At 42.8% G+C, this 22,467-nt stretch overlaps 1 protein-coding gene across 1 annotated transcript in view; it reads left to right on the forward strand.

Annotated features, from left to right (window-relative positions):
• The first annotated feature begins 601 nt into the window (after positions 1-601).
• The window catches only part of CRISPLD2 (cysteine rich secretory protein LCCL domain containing 2), a 28,004-nt gene continuing 6,138 nt past the window's right edge, over positions 602-22,467 (forward strand). Inside the window, exons 1-13 of the mRNA XM_083370610.1 lie at positions 602-925; positions 10,328-10,645; positions 13,870-13,988; positions 14,420-14,552; positions 14,704-14,819; positions 16,018-16,118; positions 17,229-17,357; positions 17,865-17,925; positions 18,763-18,829; positions 18,958-19,088; positions 19,310-19,353; positions 20,882-20,954; positions 21,667-21,742. Of these exons, the coding sequence (XP_083226736.1) occupies positions 10,397-10,645; positions 13,870-13,988; positions 14,420-14,552; positions 14,704-14,819; positions 16,018-16,118; positions 17,229-17,357; positions 17,865-17,925; positions 18,763-18,829; positions 18,958-19,088; positions 19,310-19,353; positions 20,882-20,954; positions 21,667-21,742 (1,299 nt within the window). The 5' untranslated portion in view covers positions 602-925; positions 10,328-10,396. The remainder of the gene's footprint in view (positions 926-10,327; positions 10,646-13,869; positions 13,989-14,419; positions 14,553-14,703; positions 14,820-16,017; positions 16,119-17,228; positions 17,358-17,864; positions 17,926-18,762; positions 18,830-18,957; positions 19,089-19,309; positions 19,354-20,881; positions 20,955-21,666; positions 21,743-22,467) is intronic.

Here is a 22,467-nt window from a genome sequence, read left to right on the forward strand (position 1 = left end):
TTTTCTCCAAGCTGAAGACAAGGAAGGGGAAGGCACATAAAAACAGTTTTAGTATTCCTAATTTCAGCATTCAAGTCTGGTCTAGCTCAAAAGGGTTGACTTTCTGGAATGGTCTACAAAATCTGTACCAAAAATGGAAGCCAACTGAAAAAATCCCTTCAATGCAGGGCAGGGGTAGGCAACCTCGGCTCTTTTATGACTCATGGACTTCAACTCCCAGAATTCCTGAGCCAGCCAAGCTGGCTCAGGAATTCTGGGAGTTGAAGTCCATGAGTCATAAAAGAGCCGAGGTTGCCTACCCTGGATGCAGGACAACCCCACTCTCCAGAAAATCTCCCCTCCACAACCCCCCACCCCCCCTACCCCCACCCCATTTCAGTTTGTTTTCTTTTTTTTTTTCCTATTTGCCCAAGAGCACTCCTGTCAATCCCCTGCCGGGCTTGTCAATTACAAGACGTTCGCTGTCTTGACTTGGAACTCTGGGGGAGGAAATGAAAAGAAAGGCTGATGGTGGCCGAAGTAAAAAAAAAATCAATCAATCAATCAATTAAGAAACAAAAGATTGGATTCGTGTCCTCTCCCTCCTCCTTCTTCTTCTCTCCCCTTTTTCCTGGCAGGCTTTTGGGAAGAGGCAGGGAGGGGAAGGGTTAAAGCAATTCCTCCCGAGGCCACCTCGCCATCCTCGACCCCTCGGCTCGCCTCGAGGGATCGCTGATGAAAAAGGGGGTGGGGAGAAGCAGAAAGAGGGCTACATAAAGGCGGGAGAGTCGGCGATCTCCGGCAGTCTTCGACCGGGGAGGTTTTACGCCCGTCGCCCACCTCTTCGCCCCGGCTGACCAGAGAGGCGGACGGGCATTTCTTTCGCCCTTCCGAGCGGAATCCCGAGGATCCGATTAAGCCGCGGTTTTCCTTTCTTGGCAGAGAGGTGAGCCCCCCCCCCCCGCCGCCCCGCTTCCCCTCCCCATTTCTTTCCTCTGGCCGGAGGTAGTTGAGCGGAGCTACTTAACCTTGAGCAAGATTTGCGTTTTCCTACCTATAAACATTCAAAAGATGAAACTTGGGGGAAAGATGCTTTTAGATGCTTTTCTCTCTCTCTTTCTTTCTTTCTTTCTTTCTTTCTTTCTTTCTTTCTTTCTTTCTTTCTTTCTTTCTTTCTTTCTCTCTTTCTCTCTTTCTCTCTTTCTCTCTTTCTCTCTCTTTCTCTCTCTTTCTCTCTCTTTCTCTCTCTTTCTCTCTCTTTCTCTCTCTTTCTCTCTCTTTCTCTCTCTTTCTCTCTCTCTCTCTCTCTCTCTCTCTCTCTCTCTCTCTCTCTCTCTTTCTCTTTCTCTCTCATTCTCTTTCTCCCTTTTCCTTCCTTCACTCCCATCTCATACCCTTCCTTCCTTACTTCTTTTCCTTCCCTCCATTCTCATATTTATCCTATCCTATCCCATCCTCTCCTCTCCTAACCTATCCTTCTCATATTCTTTTCCTTCTTTCCTTTCTCTTTCTCTCTTTCTCATTCTCATTCTCTTTCTTTTTCTCCCTTTTCCTTCCTTCACTCCCATCTCATATCCTTACTTCTTTTCCTTCCCTCCCTTCTCATATCTCTCCTCTCCTCTCCTCTCCCTCCCAGGAGAGAAAGCAGACGAGGCTAGGTTTGGGGACAGAAGCCACTTACTGATTTCCACATTTTAGCATCACACCAAAGATGCAGGAAGGGGCTTGCTTTGAAGGAGGATGGGCAACTTCCTCATCCATGGAGCAACTCTCTCCCTGAAGCACAGCTTGCTTAATGAGGTGAAGTACAAAGCTGGCGTCTGCATCCACACTTTGCTTTCAGTCACTTTCAGCTTTGCTTAAAGTTTCTTTCATTTGGCTGGGTGGGTGCAAAGCTGATGTGTTTGCTTACTTTTTGATTAGCAGGGCACACCTTGAAAATAGGTTAATTCAGTCAACCGGTGAAGCATCTTTTGTGGACCTATCCTGAGGCAGTCGAAGCCAGTTCACAAGTATCAAGTTATAACAGAACAAGTATTAGATCTTTGGCTGCTTTGAATGGACCCATTTTTGCCCAATGGGATGTAGAGTATAATATAGAATTGCCAGTTTTCACGATCATTTTAATCTCCTTTAACAAGGGAAAACACTGCTTGCTTTGTCTCTTCATTACATTGCCCTAATCCTAGACTAAGTTACGGTACTTATTATAGAAAGACTATTCCACTCAATGGGATTCAAATATGCTCAGTAATTGCAATTTATATTAAATATGGTTTAAGTACTTGATGCTCTATGAGCTTGATTGTTTTCTTGTAGACATGTCATTACCCAAACTAGGTAAGATCATCCGTGCCCAGTCACTGGGCTGCAAATGTTTTCCTTTATAAGTATTTTATGGCTGGAGAGGATCTAAAGTGAAGGAAAAGTTGAAGGAGTTTGCCCAACAATTTAAATATTTTAATGGAAAACTGAAGCTACAACCCCAAGTCGATTGTTTTGTGAGTTTGGATGGGTAAGAACCTGATTTCCTTTGTAAAATTTTCTTCTTTCCCTGATCATCCGAGCAGTTCAATCAGTTGGTCATTAAAGAAATGTATATTTTGGATCTACGTTGTTTGCTTTAGGTACCAATTTCAAAACCGGAGAGCAATTTACCCAGCAATTTAGTCCAATGTTGGAAAGGAGTCAATTTTGTATAGCCACTGAAGACAAATCAGTGTTAATGTTTCTTGTTTATCAGCCTGTAGAGACTAACAATCTCTTTACATAGAAATTTAAATTTCCCAAAACCAATCTCTCTTTCTCTCTCTCCCTCCCTTCCTCCCTCCCTCCCTCTCTCTCTCTCTCTCACACACACACACACATACACAATTTTAAGTCTACAGGACATCGTAGACCCAACATGTACATTGCTTTAATGACAATGGATTGATCTGCTTAGATGAGATTAGGGTCAGAAGAAAGTCTTATAAATGAAACCAGGATCTTGCCCATCCAAAATCACTGCCGTCTACATTCACCCGAGGGCAGATCTTCCCAAAAAAAAATCTCCTTTTAGCTTTGCCAACTCAGTGGGAACCCTTTGGAAGGGCAACTTCAGACCGTGTCCTTAAGCACTTTCCCTTTCTCTGCTGGTGAGTCATAAACAAGGAGCCCATCCTATGTTTCTTAGCATGTTCTGTCTCCTCCGCCTGTCCTAACCAAGAATAATGGTCACATCTGTTAATAAATCTGAAATATTTTTATTCCTCCCATCCAAGCCCCAAATGTTGTTTGAGGCTTGTTACCTACTTGCTGCCATGGAGAGGAGTTGGAGAAGTAGAGAAGCTCAAACCAAGACATTTTCAAGCAAGATTTCCTTTGATTTGCAAACGGAATAGAGTGTCCGCACTGATTGGCCACAGCAAGGATTTCCCCCTTTGTCCTGAACTTCTTGATTAGTTTTCCACTTGAGCGCCATGTCCGCCTTGGAGGACTTTTTTTTTCTCCTGTGGATTCATGGATTGCTGATCAATCCCAGATGTTAAGAGAGTATCTGCAGCATGTGCCGGATGGCTTTGTAAGGAGGTTGAAAGTGCTCTCCTGCTTTAAAACAAATACAAAGTTTATGCAGCTGGACTAGATGGTAGCATGTTCCTTCAAAGGGAAGGCCCATCTTTCCGAATTCCAAATTAAACAAACTTTTGTTGAGGGTTTTTTTTTTAAAAAAAGAGATGCTTTAAATCTGCAAATGATCTGTGTAAAATCAAGAGGTGTTTCTGGTGGTAGGTTTTCCAATACTTTTGAACATGACATCCCCACCTTGTCTTTGGCCACGGTTGCTGTCTATTTGACCTCTTTTTCTGGGTCTCATCCACTTGGAGGAAAGTGAGGACCTTCTCTTCATTTCTAAATGTTTTTCCTTGCAGAAGAAAATGGGGGGGGGGGAAATCTGGAAGAGGGCAGAATTACCAGCAATGGCCCTCACCGAAACAAAACAGGGATTTTGGCAGAAGACCTAGTGAGTCCATTCACCAATACTGGCCTTGTCTAATATTCAGAGCCAACTCAATTGTCCTACACCGTAGTAGAATGTCATCTAAGGGAATAAAACTGACAGTCCTATGCAACTAAGGACTGCCAACAGACTGAAGTAGCTTGAGCTGAGGTTGATGGGTCAATAGTCTGGTTTTGGTACAATCAAATCTCCTGAACTTCTGGACAGTCTCGAACTGTCTCGGCAAGAAATAAAGGAAGTTCAACCAATGTCATTCTCCTGAGAACTGAATTTTGAGATGGTCCTTCTAACTGTGCCTGTAATTCTAGAGCCAACTCTGTCTATGATGCAGGACTTTTGACATGATGCAGCAAATAGGGACTCAGTTTGGATACGGTGGGGGTCTGAGCCTGTATTGTGCTTACATATTTGGCAAAACAGAAGCCTTGCTGGGACTCAGTGACCCAGAAACTAACAGCATTTTGGAATCTCCAGCTTCTCTACAACAGACATTCCTGCAGAACTGAGAGCCAAGAGGACTCAGTGCCTGCTCTATTTTATCATGAGATACGAGGCGGTGCTCCAAATCCCAGCTTGAAGCTAGTTAGTGATGTTATCTTAAGCTGCAGAGAGAGTAAGTGATTCCTACCATGCCAGGTTGAAATAAGTTGGCAGGCAGATACGTCTGCATGCTCCACTCATGAGGTTCGGTGGCAGGAGATTTAGCTCCAATAAATCAAAGTCTTTTCTTGACAGAGGACTGTCAAACAATAGAATACAAGTCATTACTATGACTCAAGAGCAATTTTGCAAGAGAAGACCTTTTCAGTTCTTCAAACTTTATAGCAGTGGTCTTCCTCTTTGGAGGTGCTGTGCTGTCTCAGACTTAATATGAGATGCCATGGTTTATAAGACTATTCCATCCATCATTACCAATTCAGCAACTGGACATGAGGATGAATGTAAGTGTTGGTCAGTCTCCAGTTAAGATGTAGGACAATGTTTCTTAATCTTGGCAACTTGAACATGTGTGGACTTCAATTCTGGCTGGCTGGAGAATTGTGGAAGTTGAAGTCCACCTATCTTCACATTTTTCAAGCTTCTTCAACTTCAACTTTGGTGGATGGTGAATTCCGGGAGTTGAAGTCCACCTATCTTCAAGTTGTCAAAGTTGAGAAACACAGATCTAGGAGATTGAGCATACCATAAGAAAGAAATGGAGCTACCGGTCAACAGGCGAGGAATTGGCCTGGATCAAAGGCTAGGAAAATGAATCCCATACTTTGGTTCTAACAATGAAAAAGTCCATAGAGTGACCTTAGTTTGATCCTCTGATCCTTTGGACTCTTGGCCGGGCCAAAGAATGTGGGCCTGGCTGACAAAGCACCCTTTGCTTGGCAAGTAATCTCACCCTTTCCTTTAAATCATCTTGTGGCCAAAACATCTGGTTTTGACCACTGTCAGTGACAGGGTCCTGGATGAGAATGAAGCTTGCAGTCATCCTGGCTGACCCCAGTGTTTACAACTCCTCTTCCACTGATTTTTATTAGTTGAGCCCAAATGGCTCCTTTGCTCAGCACGGCATTGGTGCATGGTGTAAATTACGCACTCAGGAAATGGGTAGTCACGGGAGTGCTTCACAGAGAGTGAATGGCCTTCTGGATTGTTCCTGCTTTGACCCGAAATAGTTTCCATTTCAAGGTTGCTTGAAATTGGTCCACCTGGCAGACACCGCCAGGTGGAAGGAAGCTGACTTCAACTCAGCCAGAGACCTTTCCTTCTCCTGAGAGGTTTAAGCGAGTTTGATGCCAAAGAGGGACTGATCCTGCCTCTGGGAAGGGAAAGGAATTAAAATTTGCCTTCCAATTTCTTGAAAGTTTTCTTCTTCAAAGAATTTCAACTATTTTTCCTTAGCAGATCTCCAACAGGCTTATCCAGCTGCCCTGTCAGGGTGCCAGGATACCATTATCATCGCACTGAGGCTGAAGCATTGTGGGAAACTAAGACGTTCTCTTCTGTCCTTGCATTCGTTCACCAGATTGGATAGGATCAGTGATGGGAAATATGAAAAGAGAGAGAGAGAGAGAGAAATGTCTGCTGGGGGTTTGCTCCATCAGATAGACAGCTGATCTGCCCCTGGTACATGGGGGATCTGGACCCTTTGGGATTCTCAGAAGTCATTAAGGACTTGTTTTCCACATGTACTTGTGCTGTGTGCTGTGTCTATAGAGAGAAACCGAGAGAGGGGCGGGAGAGAGAGAGAGAGAGAGAGAGAGAGAGAGAGAGAGGAGGAGAGAGAAAGAGAGATAATATATTTATTTTTATTTATTTATTTATTTTAATCTCATTTATATCCCGCCCTTCTCCGAAGACTCAGGGCGGCTTACAAGCTTAGCAGTAGCCTTCATTCTATGCATATGCCTGCTTATTAGGGCTTTCATACACACACACCCCAAGCGGCATTATTACAAAGTCAGCTTATTGCCCCCAACAATCTGGGTCCTCATTTTACCTACCTGGGAAGGATGGAAGGCTGAGTCAACCTTGAGCCTGGTGGGACGCGAACCTGCACTAATTGTGTATGTGAACATGTAGTGTTTGTGTGTGTATGTATATATGTATATATATAATGTTTATGATATGGATGATTTTATACACTGTGTGTGTGTTTTGTGTGTGTGTGTATGTGTATATATAATGTATATTTGTGTGTGTGTGTATTTGTGCATTTGTGTGTGTATAAAGTGTGCATAGACTGTATATGTATACCTATACAGATGTGTATGTGTGTGTAAACTCTGTAAAAGCAGACCTTTGCGAGCAGATTAGGCCTACAAGGCAGCCTTGTGGGTGCCTGGCAGAAGAGCATCTATTTATAAGCCCCTTAACTCTGAAAGTCAGAATTGTTCCCCAAAGTGGGTCAGACTGTCTACCAACGGAGCAGCTTGAGGTTAGCCACAGCAAATTTGCCTCTTGCTGGGCGGGAGCTGAGCCTGTGGGAAGGGTTGAACAGATCAAGAGGAGGGGAGAACAAGAAAGAGAGAGAGAGAGAGAGAGAGAGAGAGAGAGAGAGAGAGAGAGAGAGAGAGAGAGAGAGAGAGAGAGAGGAGCTAGGGAGGGAGGGAGGAATAATAGAACTATTTTTTTTTAAAATGGGGTTATGACAGTATTTGCCCCCAGGATTCTGAAGTTATCATTTGGGAAACTAGACTGGATAATTTGGGGGATGATCAAATGTCAAGCTGCCTAAACTTATCTTTAGCATTTGGATTTTGGAGACAATCACTGGGAAAGATGCTGAAAATTGCCACACACTGTGTAAAAGCCAGGAGGCCTTCGAAGGGAACCAGTTTTAAAGAGGTTTACTCAATGAAGGAGGGGGGGTGGGGGGAGGAATATTCCACTTTCTTTTTTTCTTTTTTTAAAAACCCCTGCTGTTTTAAATACGTCGCTGAGTACGAAATGTTTCTTGCTAATGTTTGCTTTGAATGTACAAAAATGCCAGCCTTGATCATAGCCAGCCAGCTGGGAAAGGCTCAGATTTAAAACAAAACTAACTTCATATTCAAAATATTCTCAGCCAGTGGGGTGGGTGGGGGACATTTAATTGCTGCACAGTAGAAGTAAGTTGAATTCTCTGCTCAGTAGACCAGGAAACAGCAAGAAGATTCAATAAAAGTTGGGCTGTCTTTCACAAGATGATTTATGAATCTTCACCGAAATCTAACTGAACTTTTCTTATAAACATGAACAGTGCCATCTTTCCCTAAAGCAGGGGTGTCTAACCTTGATCATGGTCGGCTGGGGAATTCTGGGACTTGAGGTCCACAAGTCTTAAAAGTAACCAAGGTTGGACACTTCTGCTCTAAAGCCTGACTGGCTGGGGAATTCTGGGACTTGAGGTCCACACTTTTTAATGTTGACAAGGTTGGGAATCATGGGTCTAAAGGAAGTCCCTTCCATGAGATCATACATTGGTTGATCTTCTCTGTTAAACGTGGTTTCTATAATCCTTGGTAGCTCTTTCTCCTATCTTGGACATGACACACAGACTAACACTCTGCTGAAAACTGTTTCACAACTATTTTCACTCATCTCACTCAACTTGATGGAAAATGCAATGATTTCTCCCTCTTCCCTGAGGACCAAGAATGTTCAATGAACTGCACATAAATGCTACATGGGAGTTTGATGTTAACTGGAAAGTGGCCACTGAAAGGAGAATATTGAGTGTCTGGTCTTCCAGACCGCATTCTCCTGCAGCTTCCTTGACTGATCATGTCTTGATTTAGAAAATATTCCTCCACACCCACGTTCCAAGTGACTAACCATGCTTTCATTAACAGAGGATGGAATTATTCTCAAGACCTCTTTTCCAAGTAGGACATGAAAAGGCTGCAGAGGCATTCATGGTGGCAGGGGTGGGGGCAGAGAGGGGAATGATAGCAGGCAAGGAGTCTGTAAAAAAAACAACCTAAGATGAGGGCCATGACTATGTAAATGGAGCCCTGTCTCTTTGGGTCACCTGTACCTGCTGCAGAATGATGAAGATCAAGGTACCAAGAAAAGGAAATATTGGTACCGCAGGGTTGAATTGTAGAGTCCTTAGTGCTTGATTCTTGAAGAGCGATGGGTCTGACACCAAACCAAACCAGAAATTGAGACCATATCTCAAAAAATATTATTAGCTCATTAGCCACCCCCAAAATGTCTTAATGTCTGGAATACTCTCGAGAAGAGGAAGAAAAGCTTTGGAGAAACCAGAGACAGCTTTGGATGCTGAATTGAATCGGGGCTGAAAACTGTAGAGCCCTCGCCAAGAATAGGGCTAGGATGGATGCTTTGAAGATGCTTGTTTGAGCTAGATCTTCTGTGCTACCTCCACTGATTTCCCTCGAGTCCCACCCATTGCACTGGGGACAAATGGAGCCTCGACTCCCATCACTTTCATGATGAGGATTAGAGTGTCAAACAGGTGGAGGACCATGAACGGCTAGGAGACCGTTCTGCTCTTCCTGGAGGGACAAGATAGGGGGAAAGAGGCTGCGACTTCACTTTAGCCCAGAAAGCAGAGATTTCTTTTCTCTTCTTTTCTTCAGCAAAGCAGCCTATAAATTAACTTGTGCAGAGAGCTGTGACGCGCCCTGTTCGGATGGGACTCTCACCAGTTCTGAAATTTCTGGTGACGTTTTGTGTGTGCAGCCAGAGATTCCAGGGACTTGTCAAGACCTCTGTTCTCCTTTGCTGCCAGGAAGACACAGCTCACAGCTCATAGTCGACGTCTTCTAACTTCTATTTGGGGAGGTCCAATGTGCCATTAATTAGGATTCTGGGGACAGCTTTGTATTTAGCAAGCTCATTCTCCAGTGGGTGGCTGCTTGCAAACCAGCAAGTTTGAGACTAAGATTATTCAAGATCTTAAACCGAGTGTAGACCTAACTTGTCCTCTTCCTTTTGGGCTGGACTCTTAGTCCAAGGCTTCCCAAACTTTTTTCTTCATTATCCCAAGTCGCTTATCAGAAAGTCCTTTTTACCCGATGTAGATAAATCCCTTTTGTATCAATTTAACTGTCCCTGCTGAAATTGGGTTGGTTTGTTGCTAACCAAAGAAAAACTACTTTTATCCAATTTGGGGTACTTTACTGTTGTTTGGGAAGCTCTGTACAGTATTAGACCACTCCGTTATTTCTTTCCCTCGTGCCTGTGAAATACATTATTTTTTTTATTTTTATTTTAATTCCATTTATATCCCGCCCTTCTCCGAAGACTCCGGGCGGCTTACAAGCTTAGCAGTAGCCTTCATTCTATGTATATGCCTGCTTATTAGGGCTTTCACACACCCCCCCAAGCGGCATTATTACAAAGTCAGCTTATTGCCCCCAACAATCTGGGTCCTCATTTTGCCTACCTCGGAAGGATGGAAGGCTGAGTCAACCTTGAGCCTGGTGGGACTCGAACCTGCACTAATTGCAGGCAGCTGGTGTTACTTAAGGAGGCATTAGCCCACTGCTAATAAAGGTTAATGTTTGATATTTGTTCAAGAATGAATCTTCTAACTATCTCCTGTCTTTCTGGCCCGAAGACATAGAGTTACAGACTAATCTTCCCGGGATACAGTACTCTGAGACAGGGGTCTTCAAACTTGGCAGCTTTAAGACTTGTGGACTTCAACCTCCAGAATTCCTCAGCTCGCCATGGCTAGCTTAAAACTGCCAAGTTTGAAGAACCCTGATGTAACCTTTTTGTTTCAATGAGTAGAGAACAGGAAACAACTTGAAGGAACACCATTCATAGGTTGAAAAGCTTGCTCATTTTAGGATTCAAAATAATCACATTTTTCCATATATCTATATATTTTTTGTATTATAGGTCTATAGAATACTGCAGAAGTGTCCCCTTGGAAGAGTTTCCACACATCTCATTCCCGCCAAGCAGAAAATGGCTAAGAATCCTACCGTTCCTTGGCTCATAACACCATCTCTCCTCCTCTTTCTGACTCATGGCATCCAGTGTTTCTTCTTGCCCAATGCCACCCATTTGGAAAGCATCCTTAATCAATACCAAGATGGGCAACCACACTCAAGGGCCAAGAGATCAATTTCCAGAAATGACCGAGACGAAATCCTAATGCTTCATAATAAATTGAGAGGTGAAGTCTATCCTTCAGCTTCCAACATGGAATACCTGGTGAGTTGAAGTGCTGAATGGGCATAAACCCACAGCCAATCGGTGATTCAGTTATTCTGTGAAGCATTTTGGTAAAATCGGATGGAACAAGAAACAAACAAACACAGATGAAGTGAGCAAGGTGAATTGGGTATGAGAGCACCCAAGCTTTAATCATAGATTTTTATTCTTTCTGGTCATTCTTTCTAATTGGTTTTAATGTCTCTGGGTTTTGTTTGATTTTATTGTAAGCTAACAGAACATTTCAACAGCTAACAGTATAATGAGATAGACAGATAGAAAATAGACAGAAAGACAGCACACAGATAGACAGCAGATAGATATAGATTGTTAGATGACAGATAGATATACATATAATAGATTACAGATGATAGCCAGACAGACAGACAGAGAGACGATAGACACAGACACATGCAATTCTCTTACATGATCAGAAACATTCTGGGTAGTAACTCTTTGGGGACCCCCATACAGCATTCTGGGTCCTTCTATCTGTGAGAAGTAGAGAATTCACAAGAACAGATGCTTGTGAATCCATCTGTAAACAATGCCTAGTGGTTAATCTTGTTCTGCTTTCATTTGAGGACGCTTACTCATTGCAAATTCCAGAGCGAGAAATCTTCCTTCTAAGCCTTTCCTAAGGCCAACTGAGATTGTAGTTTCTTGAGTCATTTCAACTAGAAAGGAACCATCTGTTGGAGGGGGTCAGTCAAAAAATGGCTCCTTCTAGGCTTATGAACCATAATGTCTATATTTTATTCCTTATTGCATTCTGGGAAGCTGAAGTTCACACATCTTAAAAGTTGCTGAGGTTGAGAAACACTGCTTCTACAGTAGACCTTTACATTTTTCATTTCTTCATCCGTGTCCATTTAACTAGGGGACCCTTTGAGATGATGCTGACCCCACTTTCTCATGCTTCCTTTGTGAGAATTGGGAATGGAAAAATGTCAAACTTACAGAGAACATCTTACTATAAAAAGAGCTCCTTTCTTTACAAATAGCAAGTTAAAAATCTACAGACTGGAAAAGAGAGAGAGAAAGAGAGAGAGAGAAAGAGGGAGGGAGGGAGAGAGAGAGATCACACATTTCTAGCTTTAAAATAATATTCCCAGTCATTTGCTATTTATCATTTTGGGTTTGTCAGCAAGAGAAGAATGCAGGAACCCTTTCTCAGAAGTTTGTGTGTGTGCATGCATTTTTTTTTATTTTAGAAAAACAAAGATTTTCACATGCTTATGTGACCATGCAAAGGCTCTTGATAGAACATTCTTTTGACGCAGACCCACTTCTCCAGATGCCAATAAATATGAATTAAAGATGATTTCATGCAAAGCCAAATGTCCATTCTGTGTGAGATTGCAACCAAACACTGTCTCTCTCTCTCTCTCTCTGTGTATAACGAAAGAACAGAATGTTTTCTCTGCCTGTACAAGATACCAAATTCACTCTAAATATAAAGGAGGGATCCCACAAAGCTAAGATTGATTATACCCGCCTGCATTGATATATGGCTTGCTCTGAGTCAAACTATTGGATCCAATTATTCTAGTAATTTGAAGTCTTAAGCAAGGAACTTTATAGCTATCTGAGGGCTGAACCAAAGAAGTGAAGTTGGTTTTCTGCCATTGTGTTATAGCATCTTGAATGAATTTAGGCAAGGTTGACCCATCCTTCCATCCTTCTGAGGTCGGTAAAATGAGGAGCCAGATTGTTGGGGACAATATGCTGACTCTGTAAACCGCTTAGAGGGAAGCTGTAAAGTAGTGTGAAGAGATATATAAGTCTAAGTCCTCTGGCTATGGGTTCAAATCAGGGTTGGGTGTAGAAGCTTTCACTGTCATGGCAAAAGCACTCCCTTTTCAGATCTATTTACAAAGGAACAAGTTTGCTCATTCACAGTGAGGCCAAAAACAAACAAACAATGGTGTCACTCTGAATTGGCTTTACAATACAATACTTACAGTATTCAAAGCCAATTCAGAGCGACACCATTCTTTTTTTGCAGTCTAATCTGTCTTAACATTGGGTTGACGGTTCTTAATTGTTGGGGTTTTTTTGATCAGTTATGATATAAACCTTGATGTGGTAGGACTATTGTCCAGGAAGGTGCAACTTCCTCACTCGGCCTTCTGATAATAGGGAGAAAAGGGGAGCAAAAGTGAATGTTCTTGTGTTGGTGTGCCCATCTCGCAGGACAGGAATTTCCAAACCACCCCTTCTCTCACATCGTCTGTGTAGGCTGACAGCACCCATTTCCCTCCTGGGCAAAACTGGTTCCACTTTTTGTAAGAGCAGGAACAATCTCACTGCTTTTTGGATAAGTCGATAGGACTGTGGAGGCCCCAAAAAATGTATTTTTCTTGGCATTTGTGACTTCTCCAGCTCTGCTCTACAGCCAAAGACTCTTCAGGTTAGTGTCTATTTACTTCTCCCGCCTAGCTAGTTCTTCGTGTTTGGCTTTGCTCGGTTCCCTGACCTCATGTATGTGGTTTTCTATTCCTCCTGCTGGAGATCCTACAGAATATAGAAAGAACTCCCAAAGATTTAGCTGAAAAATCAGCTGTATGTAGACTCTCCTGCGGCTGGTTCATAATCCCTCCTTCATAAAAGTTTTCAGCAATTGGAGCAGAATATGAGCCTCATCAACTAACGAATAAATAAAATAAGTGCATTCATATCTATCTAGTAGAGCTTAGAAATCCCAGCCTCCCTCTTCAGAATGTGGAAGGTTTTAAGTCCTTTCTTTTTCAAAGTGAAAGCTGTAAAACCAGGAACTGCTTTTTGCAGGAAATGGTGGCATGGTTTGATGCTGTTTCCATTCGGAATTTCAGCTAATTTAAAGAATGTGCGAGAACATCTCTCAATGGCATGCTCTGGATAAGAAAAGCCATGTCCAGTTCAACGTCTGCCAAGAAACAAGTCAACAATTTTGATCCAGCAAGGCCTGGATTTAAATTTAACACCCTGCTAAACATGGAGTTGCACGTTTCATGACTAATTTTATGTATACGTTGGAGCAATGTTTCTCAAACTTGGCAACTTTAAAATGTGGGGAACTCCCAGAATTTCCCAGGGAACTCTAAGATGTGGGGACTTCAACTCTCAAAAATCCCCCAGCCAGCATGGGCTGGCAGGAGAATTCTGGGAGTTGAAGTCCACGCATCTAAGATGTTGACCTTAGATTTGTTGACCTAGTGTTTCTCCCCCGGTATCTTCCTTAGAGATGGGATGAAGAATTGGAGAGATCGGCCGAATCTTGGGCTCACCAATGCATCTGGGACCATGGACCTGCCAGCCTCCTCCCATCCATCGGCCAGAATTTGGCTGTTCACTGGGGAAGGTAAGACTGCTCCAGAAAGCTCCAAATCTTGGGATGGTATCTATGTTTGACCAGTGGGATGTGCTTGATATAATCCTGGTTGAACATTTCAGCCTGCCACTATAATCAGAGTAAGAAATTATGCTTCTTTATGCAGTTGTGTATTTTTGCTCATTCCTAATGGAAAGAATTGGCTGGCAACAGGTCTTAACTGAATGTTTGGCTTGGTTTCAATACCTGTTTTCAGTCCATTTTTATCTTCCACATTCATCTTGATGTTGAAACATAATGCATCTGGGTGTGCTTGTGCGCGCGCACGCACACACACACAAATACTCATTTATACAGAAACATATTTGTTTGTAGCTAGCTAGGCACCCTGTGCAAAGAGCTGGCTTAACTGGCTGATGGTCTTCTTTCTTACACTAGAAGCTCTTGCCATTTTTTTTTAGGCATCGTTCTCCAAGTTTCCATGTCCAGTCTTGGTATGATGAAGTAAAAGATTATACCTACCCATATCCCCATGAGTGCAACCCTTGGTGTCCCGATAGATGTACAGGACCCATGTGCACACATTACACACAGGTAAGGCCAATAGAAGCTCAAATGGAGTCTTAAGAATTGATGGCTTTTCTCCCCACAAGCTTGCTACTCAGGTGATCAGGGCTATGAAAATATGTTGAAGCACAAGAGGGTAACTTGTCTCAACTGATTTGCTCCGTGTGTTTTTTTCCAGATGGTCTGGGCTACAACCAACAACATTGGCTGTGCTATTAATCTCTGCAAGAGGATGGACGTATGGGGCGAAGTGTGGGAAAATGCAGTGTATTTGGTCTGCAACTATTCTCCCAAGTAAGACTAGGGGAGGGCAGGAGAACAGCCACTATGATTTTGTGTCTATAGTGTGGCTAGATGAGTCAACCTGGACCTCTTGTTGATTGACCCAGCACAACTGTTGTGTTCCATACTATGCAAACCCAAACCAAGATACCATGATGTGGTAGCTTAAGATGTTCATGTGACATGTTAAGACAGTGGTACCCAGCACTGGTCTGTGGCATGCCAGAAACTGGGCCGTGCAAACAAGCAAAGGCCCATCTGTGGGATGCAGGCAGCACATAAAACCACCCCTGTCCAGTCCATGGAAAAACCTCTCTCCATGGAACTGGTCCCTGCTGCCCAAAAGGTTGGGGGCCTCTGTGTTAAGACATTAACACGACAGATTGCACCACAAACTGCCCATCCCCATTTTAGCCTAGCTTCACATGTTGGGTGTCCCCAACCTTAAAACTTAGTTCATGGGCTGTGTCCAAAGTATTGGAATGTCAGGATCAGTTGGAGACAACCCTCACGGCAGTGGATTTTAAGCTTTGCTTAACCCCTGCAATTTGAATGTTTGTAATCAAAATGGTTGCTTTTCCTGATTGGGATGTTTGAGCAATGGATAGGTCCCGGATGGGTCTGGGACAAAGTTCCTTTCAAACTCGAAAAAACAAATGAAGTGTCAGATGACTTCTGCTCATTAAAGATGAGAATTTAGCATGTGACAAGCACTATGTAAAGCTAATGTTCCCAGAGGCTGCCAAAGTTTCTCAGTCACACAGAAGAGCTAATGTTTATTCATCTCTTGGAAGACACCTGGGAATCGCTCTCAGCCGGAAGATGTTGTGAGCAGAAAAAGGCCTTTGAGCGTTCAGATGGGTTTCCTACCCATCTGAAAGGATTTGGGAGAAAGAAATTGGGGCAGCCTTGAATAATGGTTCTGTGGAACCCAAGTGAGGGCTGATGCCTGCTTGGTTCTGAGGCATAACTTCGGTGCTTTCATCTGTCAAAGTTCTCCTTAGAATGCCCCTGACCTATACATTTGAGGCAGAATGTTCCCAAAGCATAGCCACAGTGATAACATTAATTTTCTCATGGGTTAGAGGTCTTGAGCACATAACAAGTCAGGCACCAGGCCTGAAACGGTCCCCAGAGTTGATTTTGTATGTTGTGAGCCTAACACAGGATGAAAGAAGTTAACCAGGAACATTCTGGGTGGACTTTTCAGAGGCAACTGGATTGGAGAAGCCCCATATAAAAATGGCAGATCGTGTTCTGAATGCCCGCCAAGCTATGGAGGAGGATGCCGAGCTAACCTCTGTTATAAAGGTATGTGATCTCGTAATGGGGCAAACATTGACCCTGGCTTTGTTCAAAGTTGTCCTCTTCACAAATGGGGCAGAGTATCCCATCACAGGGAGACAAGCTCTGCTTTTTTGAGTTAGGTTGCAACCTTGCATGGGTGTGTACCTAGTGCCATGCCGGTTGTGTCATTCTGAACAAATGGTTGGGTTCTGGGGACATACCTGCTTAAGCTACCTAGTTGTATAGATGGGCTACCTGAAGGAGATTGCCATGAAGAAAAGCGTTCCCCATCTTTGTGGTTTGCTCTTTTGTCCAAGAGTTTGCAGCTCCTCTGGCTTGTATTGATGGTCACAGGGGGACAGAATAGGAAGCTATATATATCATAGCAAACATCTGAAGTGCCATTTTCTGCTTCTTTGAGCAATCAAGGACAACTTCAGGAGAAAGTCCTGTTGAAAGCTGTTGAGACAGGAAATGAACAGTATAAATTTGGGTGGCATATTCTGTTAGAAAGCCATTTCATCTCTTCAGACTCACGTTAGCATAATGTAAATCTCCTGCTCAAATGCTGGACCACCATGCCAATTCTCCACAATTCCATTCAGTTTTTAGAGTCCTTCTTCCTGAAAACCCAAACTGTACATTGCCTAATTTGTCTAAGGCAGAGGTCCCCAACCTTTTGGGCACCAGGGACCGGTTCCACGGAGAAAGGTTTTTCCACCGACCAGAGAGCGCGTGGTTTTGTGGGCTGCCTACATCCCACGGATGGGGCTTTGCTTGCGTGTGCAGACCGGTTGCTGGCATGCCGTGGCCTGGTACTGGTCCACGAATCGGGGGTTGGGGACCCCTGGTCTAAGGCATCCATAGATGATTAAAAAGATGGCAGTTATGAGCCTGGTGCCATTTTGACTTTTTTGATATATCCTCCTCCCTTCTCTGCCCCCATGGATGCCTTGGTTTCACACTCATTTATTTGGGGTGAGCAGCTTCCAACTATAAATGAATTTTGGGGGAAAAGTGGGTGAATCTCCTTGAACGAAAAAAACAAGAACGATTCTCAACTCCTAGTATCTGTCTTCTTTGCTAATGGCCTTGTAGAGTAACACCTGGCTCTTTTTCACTCTCTAACCAAAGAAAAAGTAGTCGAAAAACCTGAGACAGATCGGGCAAATGAAGTGGAGATACAAAAGGTTCCTGACAGAATACAGCCCAAATCTGTAAAACCTACAAAGGAAGAGAAACCCACGAAGGTGACCTACATGAGTAAGAAAGTATTTTTATTTTCCAGCATTTGGGAGATTGCAGACGATTATTCAGGAATATTTGCTGCTTGGCTAAATAGGAGAAAATGCAGCAAGCATTAGGCTATTCGGTAAAAACTGGCTTGGGGATTTCTGGGGTTAAAATGCATGCTTTAGATCAGTGTGTCTTAAATTCAACAACTTTTAAGACGGGTGGACTTCAACTCCCAGAATTCCCCAGCCAGTGCTGGGAGCTGACGTCCACCCACCTTAAAGTTGCTGAGGTGATAAGCATGGGCTAGATAAATGGATAGGCCAACTCAGTTTACGAGGGTAACGCATGATGTAGAAGATTCCAGAAATCCATCTGGATGGATTTGATGCCAACCTGGAAACTTTCAAAGGAAGGAAAACCTTATATTTCCTAAATCAGATTTTTTTCCCCCTCTACAATCTTACTTAAAGGCTGCCGGTAGGTCCTGTTCTTACAATACTTTCCTCACAATTGTGTACTTTCCCATTATTCTAGCCCAGGTGATCAAGTGCGACACCAAAATGAGGGACACATGCCGAGGATCCACGTGTAACAGGTACCACAGATTTATTTTCTTTCTTTTCACTCTTTGACCTGTGGCAGTCTTCAAATACAACGTTCCCTCAGATGTCCTATAAATCCAGTAATCATGTAGAAACGGTCCATTTGAGTCTTTTCTTCTGTAAGCTCCAGTCTATCCCCACCAAGGACCTAGAAATGATTCATTATCCATCCTAGCCACCCATCCTTATGTCTATGGAGATTCTCAGTCATCCAGGGCATAGTTGTCCCAAATGTGTTTTTTCCCAAGGGCAACTGGTCTTCCTTTGTTTTGCTTGAAGACGTTTCTCTTCTCATCCAAGAAGCTTCTTCAGTTCTGCCTGAACGGTGGCGAATGGAAGGAAGGTGAATGCAAGGAGTATAAATCCTTCCATTCTGAATCCACCATTCAGTCAGAACTGAAGAAGCTTCTTGGATGAGAAGAGAAATGTCTTCAAGGAAAAACAAAGAAAGTCCAGTTGCCTTTGGGGAAAAAAAAGTACCTTTGGGATGCCCATCCTTATTTTGGCATCAGTCTTTCACCATTCTCCTCTGACAGATGTTTATCTCCCTCGGATGGATCGTCCATGCTTCCTCTACGTAATGCTTTTAATTGCAGTGCAGTTTAATGAACCAAATCCAATTCAAATATTAGCGGAGAACTCTTAAAGCAAGAGCTAATAAAATCTACCCCAGTGTATCCTCCTCTGTCTGGCCTTTGAAGTGACTCTAAGATCCATAATATCTGGCAAGCACCAGGTGGAGAATGTTTGCACTTGACCAACAGTATGAGTTCAGAAGGCAGCTTCCAAAATTCCTTAATGATTCCCTCCTCCCCCTTTTTTTTGGCTAGGTATCTTTGTCCAGCTGGCTGCTTGAACAGTAAAGCAAAAGTATTTGGATTCCCCAACTACGAAAGTGTAAGTTTTTTTATTGATTTTCAAAGTCCAAATCTTTGCTTTGGTGGTTGACTGATAAAAAAACAAACATTTAGAACTCTGTAACGTTTACAATCCTTGTACAATTGTGGTTGCTTTCTTCCTTACAGGCTTCCAGTATATGTCGAGCAGCTATTCACTCTGGAGTATTAGATAATAGAGGAGGCTTAGTAGATATTACTAGGAAAGGAAGATCAGACTTCTTCGTAATGTCTCTAAGAAACGGTGTTCGGACACTCAGGTAATTTAATTTCCTATGTGCAAAACAATTCTAGCCACATCAAATATCTCACACATATTGCTGCATCTTTGGTTCTGCTTGCCAATGAATTATAAGAGTTGAATTCCTGCTTAATTGGTGGACATTGTTGGTCTATCTCTTGTATTGTTATCTAGAAACTGGATTTTTGGAATGCCCTCTTAAACATTGAATTCATACCCTTTTTTTCTTTCCTTTGCCAGCAAACACAAGCCTTCCAACGGTTTTGCTGTGTTGAAGGTCACAGGTAAGTTTTTATCTTCGTTGGTGTGAATTCCTCCAGAATCCCCATGGATTAAATCTTGTTCTAGTAGTTAGTCAAGTGAGGAGACAGAAATAAGAAGATAATGGAAGACAGAAAGAGAGAGAAGAAGAAAACAGAGAGAAAATGGAAGGTTCGGATAATGAGAGGAAGGGATATGTAGAAGAATAGTGAGGTTTTTGCTTGAGTTGGTTAGCTTTCTGTAATCCAAAAAAGTTCTCCACATCCCTAGATAGAAAAGTATTTTTGCTTTAAGAGAAAGCTTCATGGGAGCCTTTGCTGAAGCGAATCACTCCGTGACATTCCCATAGAGGCCTAGGGTTTTGTGCATTCAAACAACCCGCTAAATAATTACATGTTAGAAAAGTAGTGATAAAAGCAACACACCAGGCAGCTTAATGATTCATTTATTTTGAAGTCAAGCCATCTCTTCCTCTTGGTTTGTCGTCTTTCCCTTCTACCGTTGAGACGTTTGTTTTGACAAGCCCAGGAAAGGCCTAAGAACAGGAAGGAATATCAAGCAAGAAATCGCCCAGAAAACAAAACAAAAAAAATAGTTGATGTTATTCCCCAAATGCAATGATTTTCCACCCAGTTATGGTTATGATCCAGGCAAAACACAGCACAGCTTCATTTTGTGTCGGGGCCAGGCTTCTGTTTGTCCGAACAAAGGCATTAGAACAAAAAAGTAAGGCGTTTCAGAAATTGTGCCATCAAGAGCCATCCAGTTTGGAGTTGACTTAAATTCAGCCAGGAGGAGCCCTGCAGCTTTCCATGACAAATGAGGCTACTTCAAACAACTCTTCATTTAAACCTCCACCCCCACTTTCCTGCAATTTTGGCAGATCTCCAGGATTCAAGAAAAAGCAAAAGAAATATCTTGAGACGTCTCTGCAGTGCAAAATTGTTTGAAATGGAGATAGTATCCATACTCAGCATCCTTACAGGATCCACTAGTTAATGCCTTCCCTGAAAACCCTTAATTCTTCCCCTGCCTTCTAAGCTACCTTAGATGGCAGGATTTAATTTAATTTTCTAATTTCTAATTTTCCATAACAGACAACTTGGTCAGTTTTGAAATGTATCTGGGTTGCCTAGTGTTACAGATCAATTGACTTAGACCTCAAGTTATTTCTTGAACACTGTGCGATGCAATACAAGCGCAAGCTAAGACATTAGCACACTTGAATGCATTTACCGACAGCTGTATTGGAAAGAAGATGTAAGAAAAGGTTATGTAAATATTAGCACTGTCCTTGTGTAAATTATAGCACATTTTTTGTAAAGACATCCATACATTATATGCATATTTGAATATATATGAAACACATCAAATATACTAAAAGAATCTCTATGAAATATAAACACTAACCTACAAAATGTTGCTTGGTGTATTGTATCTTTTATTTTTTCCCCCCTTAATTTTACTAATTTGGAACCTGTATATTCCTGGCTTTTGACCACTCTTAGAAAACCCAAAGTTCATATATCTCTTGTGTGTTTAATTCCACAGTGCAGACTTTGGATTGTTACACCACAGTAGAGGAACTGTGTCCATTCAAGAAGCCCACCACTCATTGCCCAAGGTAAGTGGTGGACTCTAGTCACGTGTGTTTGAGGGGACGGGCTGCTCAGAATTTCTGTTGGATGCGACTCATTGAAACAACTAGTAATAATTTCTGTTGGAAAAGCAACCTATCTAACAGCTGCTGCTATGGGCAATTGGAAAAAAAGAGAAAGTGCTGCCTTGTGATAGGTCCATGCGGGAACACATCGTGGCTGTTTGGTAGAACTTCCCGCAGTTTGACTTCAGTAGATGCTGTTGGCCAATCAGAACCCCAACAGAGGAGAATATTTGTAGCTCAGGGGTCCTTGGTCCTCTCTGAGCTTGGTTGCTTTCTAGCAGACATTTCATTACTTGAACTAGATAACATCCTCAATGCCAGAAGGAGGGGGGGAGGAAGAGGAGGAATGTGGGTTCCTTGGCGTTCTCTTGGTTGTTTTCTTGCAGACATTTTATTACCTAAACTAGATAACATCATCAGTACTAGATGATGCACTAGCACGAGTAATGATGATGCTACCTAGATTGGGTAATGAAACATCTGCAAAAAAACTCAACCCTAATCAGAACTCCCAATAGATGAAGCTGATGGAGACACTGTAGGACTTTGCATTTCTACTAAGTGGTTCCTACCGGTAGTTAAAGTTCTTTTTCCATTTCCTACTGGATTATTTTGTAGTAACTCCTAAACCAGTGAGTCAAATCATTCTTCATCTCCGTCTTTCATCTTTCAGGTCTTACTGTCCAGCTTACTGCAAAAATGAACCAAACCACTGGGCTGCAGTATATGGCACAAACATATATGCAGATGTGAGTAATCTTTTTTCCTTCTTACTTAACCAAAAACAGGATGCTGGCTCATCCTTTTGATGAGTGAGGATTTTCATAAATGAGTGTGTCTCAACCTTACCAGGATGGATGGACTTCCAACTCCGAGAATTCCCCAGCCAGCTGGAGGAATCCTGGGAGTTGAAGTCCACACACCTTAAGAATTGCTAAGGTTGAGAAATATTTACATAAAGGATTGAAGGCCGAGCTGATTTGCAACTGAGTGCAGTTCCAGATAGATGGCATGGCTTCTTTAATATGGCCACATATGACACTCAGATTCCACAACAGACCTTATCTAGTTTGAATACTTTCTGCTTGCTTTCCCTTAAAGCGTTCATGACGGTATAGTAATAGTATCACGAGAGGAATATCATAAAATAAAGGTAAGGTAAAGGTTCCTCCGCACATGCGTGCTAGTCGTTTCCGACTCTAGGGGCCGGTGCTCATCTCCGTTTCAAAGCCGAAGAGCCAGCGCTTGTCCGAGGACGTCTCCGTGGAAAATGTGGCCGGCATGACTAGACGCCAAAGGCACACGGAACGCTGTTACCTTCCCACCGTAGTGGTCCCTATTTTTCTACTTGCATTTTTACATGCTTTCGAACTGCTAGGTTGGCAGAAGCTGGGATGAGTAACAGGTGCTCACTCTGCTAAGCGGCACTTGGGATTCGACCCGCCAAACTGCCGACCTTCTGATCGACAAGCTC

Source organism: Vipera ursinii (genome assembly GCF_947247035.1).
Source record: "Vipera ursinii genome assembly, chromosome: 10".
Lineage (NCBI taxonomy): Eukaryota > Metazoa > Chordata > Lepidosauria > Squamata > Viperidae > Vipera > Vipera ursinii.